Below are 5,873 nucleotides of genomic sequence, written 5' to 3'. Positions count from 1 at the left end.
GAAAGAAAACTCCCACACTGCAGAGTCTGGTCATGTTGAGGTCCACCCCGACACGCCCAGGGCACTGGGTGGTCTTTAGAAGGGCAACGTGGCCCAGTGGTAAGAGCTGCAAGGCTCAAAGGATGCCTGGGTTCCTTCCTAGCTCTGTATGTCCTGACACCCCCCTCCCAACAAACGTCATGTGTGGCACCCCGTGAGCTCCCAAAGGACCCACGTGGATTTTTCCTAGGATGCACCAGTGCATGGTAGACATCCCAGTGCTGCGGGCAGGAAATGGCATGAGGAGGGGGATCAAAGTTGATTGGATCCCCCTTCCCGTCCATGTGGGAATGGGTGCCAAGCCAGGCGTCCTCCACCAATCCCAGGCCTTGTTGGGAGCCTCCGAGAGTGCCAGGAAGGACGTGGGCACCGCCTCCACCAATGAGTCACCAAAAGGCCTGCCACGACCTTGTGCCACCGCTGCCCACCCATTGGCCGAGTATAAGCCAATTGTTGGCCACTGGCGGATGCGCTAGAAGGCCACTGGCCCCTTGGAAAGTCGCTGGAGCAGGGGCTGATGGGAGGGCTTGGCACTTAGGGCAGCTCTGCCCGCAACCCCGTTCCACCCCAGAGCCAGCTGCATGCGGCACATGAGGTCCCCTGTGAGCCCAGAGCCTGGCACACCGGTGCCATCAGGCAGGGGTGTTTTCTACTCCCATCTCTCCCCCCTTCCCTTTGCATTTTCCCCCCATGAGGCCCCCATTCCCTTTCTGCATCCCAGAGACCACGTGGCAAAATGGTTAGAGCAGTGGGGACACCCGAGTTCCCTTCCTGGCTCAGAGACCGCAACCGAGGCAGGAGAGCTGACGGCATGGCAGCAGGATCATGGCTGCCTCAGTTTCCCCTTGCCTCCCAGGGAGGTTCAGTTAGATAGGCCAGGCCACCCCCTTGCTGCAGTCTCGGAGGAAAGGAGTGGATGCAGGCTCAGCTCTCAGTGCAGTGTGGGGGAAAACTAGGCTGCCAGCTGTACCCACAGCAGCCTGAACACCCCCGCCCCCACTGGCAGCCCCGGGGTTTCCTCTCCTCCTCTCTCCCTTCAGCACCAATGCAGCTGCTGGAGGAGGCCAGACAGGGGAAATACCCACAGTGTTTCCGCCTTGGCTCCAGGCAAAGGTGGGCGTTGAGCAGGGCTGGAGCTCCTAGCCCAACACACCCGCTCAGAAAGACAGGGCGCAGGCGTAGATCTGGTCCAAGGGGCCCTGATCATCACTGCCCTAGCTATAGACCACAGCCTCACCTCTGCCTCTGGGCACGGTAATAGTTATTGCCCCTCATCCTTAATGTATGGGGAAACTGAGGCACAGAACCAGAATGGGGAGGGGGGGTGGGATTGAGAGGCCAGCTGGGAAGGGGACCCCTAGTCACACCTGGTCGGGGTGTGACACCACAGGTGTCTGGGAAACCTTCCCAGCGCCCACAGATGCGAGAGGCTGCAAATGTCTTGGCCTCGATGCCCGCTGGGCGTGGCACCTCTGGGAGCCCAGACGCCTGGGTTTCATCCCTGTCATTTGGGCTCCCCCATCCCTAGCAGGGCTGGATCTGCCAGCCTGAGGGGCTGGAGTGGCCAGATGGCTCCAACAAGCTGCCCTACCAGGAGCCCAAGCATCTCCCCCTTGCCCCTGGGAGACCCCAGGAGGATGCCTTTGACCAGAGGGAGGTTTCCTGAAGCCCATGCAAGCCTCAGCCAACCCACACCAGAGCCAGACAGCATCCACGAGGAGCCTCCCACAGAAAGGCAGGGGATGCCGGGCCCATGACACAGGCAAATCCCACTCCCGAGTCACGGGGCTGCGGCCGAGGTGCTCCCCATCTCCAGGGAGCCTCCTAGCCCAGCCGGTGCCCCCAGCTCATGGGACATGGTGCAATGGCACCGGCTCCCAGCGGTTGAGAGCTCTCTGTTGGATCCCTGGCCACAAAACTAATTAGTAGCTGTAAAGCCAGTGCCCGACCCAGCCTGGCCAGATCCCAAACTCAGGCCAGAACCATCGCAGCAGAGTCCCCTCGGGATGGGCGACTGTTTCCCCAGGGTTACAGAAAGGCAGCAGCGCCTACTGGTTACCCCACTCTGGTGAGCTGCAAAAATCTGGCATGGATGATACCCAGTGTGGACCGGGACGGGCGGATAGCCACAACATACCACTGGCCCTTGCGGAGGGGAATTATTTCTGGTTTATTCCAGGCGGGTTCATTCCAGCCTGTCCCTTAGCCCAGGCCAGGGGGGTAAGAGGCTGGAGACCCAGGGTGGGATGGGGAAAAGGGCCTGGCCCGGTGCCGGGGAAGTCCCTGATCCTGCCCCCTGGAAGGGCTGGAGGAACAAGGTGCCAGGGACATGGCGGGCTCTGCCCTAAGGGTGAAGTCCGTCCAGATCCGAATGGTGCCGACGTCAATGGGAGACGGTGGCTTTGGGATCAGGGCCAGGGACCGCCAGAAGTGCTGAAGCTTTCCAGGTGCATGAGCCACTCCCTACCCGCAGCCACGGGGCCTTCCCCCAACCTGGGAGAGCAGATCCCCCGTGGCACCCCGTGGTGCACCGCTCGGGCATGACGCTGGGAACCAAACCCAGGCAGCAGGGCCAAATTGGCCGTGACTGGGACCCCCTCGCACTTCTGTGACCACCAGCACCCACTGCCCACACAGCCACTGCTCGCAGGGGAGGAGATTTTGAAGTCAACCCTTGACCTTTAATGGGGGGAGCCTCTCGGCTGGACCTGGAGCCAGGCTGCTCCTGCCCCGATCCTCCCCTCTTGCCAAGCTCGCTACGCCACAAACCCGCCAGGCCTCACGGGAGGGAGCTCCGGGTTTCTTCCCAGCCCTGCTCCGGGCTCGGGTGATGCCAGGGACCCCCCACAGCTGGTCGGACTCCGGCTCTGTGCCCACCCCATGCCCCAGCCCGGGGGGGGACGGACATGTGTTGCCCCATGCCTCCTGGGGGCAAAACACTCACTGCCCTGTGCCCCAGCTGCAGGGGGAGAAACACTCCCTGCCCCATGTCCCCCGCCCTCCCCGTGCCCCTGCCCCGTGCCCTCGCCCAGGGAAGTTGGGCAGACGCTCACCGCTCCTTAAGCTCCTTGTTCTCCTTCTGGACTTTACTCAGCTTCAGCTGAAGCCGCGCCCGCTCCTTGGCCACCGAGTCCAGGGTCTTGCGGGCGTCAGCCAGCTCGGACTCGTAGGCCGCCTTGATGCCTGAGACCACCTCCTCCGATGCGCGGAGCCGCAGTCCTGTGTTCTTCGACTCCAGGGACCGCACGCGGTCGATGTACGCGGCCAAGCGGTCGTTCAGCTCCTGCACGTCCTCTTTCTCGTGCAGCCGTGTTTCGTGGGGAGATATCGGCATGGTGCCCGCCGTGCTGCGGGGGGTCCGGCGCTGCCCGGGGGGGTCTCCATGCTGGGCGCAGGGTGCAGGTCAGGTCTCGACGTCCTGCGGCTCCCACTGACAGTCTGAGTCACTGCCTTCGAGCTGCTCAGATACTCCTGGCAAAAGGTGTTGCGAGAGGGTGGGGTTACGCCAAGGAGATCCCACCTAGTTTTGCTCATTTAAAGAAACCAAAAGAAAAAAAAAAGGCGGGTGCAGGCATTTCCAGGAACAAGGCACGATAAATGATCCATAGGGCAAGGGCAATTCAAGGTAGTGGCAGATGTGATATCATTAGACCAACTAGAGTCAGGGGTGGGCAAAATACGGCCCGCGGGCCGCATCCAGCCCACCAGACCATTGTACCCGGCCCGCGGGGCCCTAAAAAATGTAGAAAGTTAATATTGATCTGTCCCTGGTTCGTGTAAAAATGACAGGGGATTCCGGCCAGTAGGACCCAGAGGAAGCCCCGGCGGGCTCCCGCAAAGGCAGGGTATGCTTGGCCCCGCCCCCAGCCGGGAGCCCCAGGAGGCACCACGTGGCCCCGGCCCCGCCCCGTTGCCGCGCCCCCTGGTGCAGCGCGCGAGTCTGTGCGGGACAGGGGCAGGCAGCCCCAGGACAGCGGGGGGCGGAGCTTTCCCCGCCCCGCCCCCGAGTTCCCCGCGGTGCAGCCACGTGGTCCGTGCTGGGGCTTCCAAGGGGGAGGGGTGCGCCCCGAGGTGCGGGACCCGCCGGGGCGTCCCCTGGGCTCTACAGCCCCCATTCCTTGTCATTTATGACAGGAACCAAGGACAGGTAAGTATTGATTTTCTACATTTTTCGGGGCCCGTGGGCCGTACTTTGCCCTCCCCTGGTATGTACGGCTCTCGGTTTCTGTGAACGTTTCATTATAGATCGCATCTGTATGCATGAGTAATATATATCTATAACTACATAGATATACAGCTATAGATACATCTGTCTATCTATACATTCCCCTCTATAGATATCTATTTAGAAAGACGGGGTGTGCACACGTGCCTCGCTGCCCTCTCCTCCCCGACCCCCTGCAGCGCCTGTTCTCACGGGGAACCAAGCAGGGCCCTGAAAGGAGCAGCCCCACCACTGACATTCGGCTGCTTGGGCAGATATTCACCCTGCAGAGATCTCGCTGCTCCCTCCATCATCCCCCCGGTCCCCACCTTGCCTGGGGTCCCCCCAGTGTAGGAGGCGCAGGCAGGGATCGCTCCTGTGTCCCCCACATCTCTGCACCAAAGGACAGTGGCAGCATCTTCACAGGGAGACCCCAGGCGTCCTGGCACTCGACTAAACCCCTCCACATACACACACGGGGGTGTTGCTGGCTTGGATCAACCCCCCCCGCACCTCCTGCACCCCTCAGCCTTCCTCCATCTCGCTGTTCCTCCTGGTGCCCCGGCCAAGCGCTGGTTCAGTGCATCCCTGCTCCCCCACGGCTGGCTTCAGTGCACCCCTGCTCCCCCACGGCTGGCTGCTTCCCCAGCCCCTACATCAGTTTTGCCCCCCCGACACGCACGCTCAGACCCCCAGGCCCCAGCGGAAGCGATGCTCTTTCTTTTCTCCCTCCCTGCGTTGGCAGGGGAGGGGGTTTCTGCCAGGGGGTGGTTTTCACAGCGTGCCAAGGGGATTGTGAAGCTTCCCGGGCACGAGCCCAGCCTGGTTTGGATCCCGCCTGGCTCTGGGCATCTCAAAGGCAGCCATGGCAGGAAAGGCCCATCTGGCTCCCACCGCTGGCCTGCTGCAAGTGCGTGGGAGCAGGATTTGAGCTCACCCCCTCTTGACCCCAAAGGCAACACACCAGCCCCCTGGATGCTCTGTTCCACCTGCTGCTTTCCTGTACAGCCCCCTGCCAGGCTCCCGCAGGCTCGGTCCCCCTCACCCACCAGCAAGGGGCGATCTCCCAGCATCCCTGAACCACCCTCTGCCCCTCTCCCTGCCTTGGGGGGCAACAGGAGAGGCATCCCCCTGGGGACCTGCATCCTGCCCCAAATTGGGGGCTGCCCAGGCTGCCTCCAGTCCCAGCGGCAGCCCCCTCCCCACTGTACTCACCCCACTGGAAGGCAACACGAGGTGCTGGATCAGGGCCGAGGGCCACGGTGGAGATTGCCAGGCCCCACAGCAGGCAGAGGGCGCGGGCGGGCATCGCGGTGGGAGTGCGGGTGCTGCCGGGAGAGGGAACGGGGTTACACCGGCACCCACCTGCAATGGAAACCCATGAGGTTTCCTGCCCCCCCTCCGTCCCACACCCTCCTGGGGGGAGACCCGGAGCCCAGCTCACTGGGACTGGGGGGCACCCTCCCTGCCCCTAGCCAGGCCCCTGCTGTGGAGGCAGGTGGGTAACAGTCCTCTACTGCTGCCGGCGGGTGGAATGGCTCCCTTTGCCTAGGGTGGGGTCAACACGTGGTGTCGTCACCTCCCCCGGGCGCTCTCCCTCCTCCCTTCACTGTTACACACACCCCCGCCA

The 5,873-nt window shown here is 62.8% G+C and overlaps 2 protein-coding genes across 2 annotated transcripts in view; both read right to left on the bottom strand.

The window, feature by feature from the left end:
* The window catches only part of LOC112551734 (lamin-A-like), a gene marked incomplete at its 3' end in the record, with an annotated part of 8,207 nt that extends 4,374 nt beyond the window's left edge, over window positions 1-3,833 (bottom strand). Inside the window, exon 1 of the mRNA XM_025214374.1 lies at window positions 3,093-3,833. Within this exon, the coding sequence (XP_025070159.1) occupies window positions 3,093-3,373 (281 nt within the window). The remainder of the gene's footprint in view (window positions 1-3,092) is intronic.
* The window catches only part of LOC102370910 (lamin-A-like), a 45,727-nt gene continuing 43,296 nt past the window's right edge, over window positions 3,443-5,873 (bottom strand). Inside the window, exons 16-17 of the mRNA XM_025214373.1 lie at window positions 5,459-5,571; window positions 3,443-3,510 (exon numbers count right to left, since the gene is read on the bottom strand). Coding sequence (XP_025070158.1) covers window positions 3,443-3,510; window positions 5,459-5,571 — 181 coding nt within the window. The remainder of the gene's footprint in view (window positions 3,511-5,458; window positions 5,572-5,873) is intronic.

This window comes from Alligator sinensis, unplaced genomic scaffold, assembly GCF_000455745.1.
Source record: "Alligator sinensis unplaced genomic scaffold, ASM45574v1 scaffold811_1, whole genome shotgun sequence".
Taxonomy (NCBI): Eukaryota; Metazoa; Chordata; order Crocodylia; family Alligatoridae; genus Alligator; species Alligator sinensis.
The sequence above is the reverse complement of the archived record's forward strand: the minus strand, read 5'-3'. Positions and strand labels throughout refer to the sequence as shown.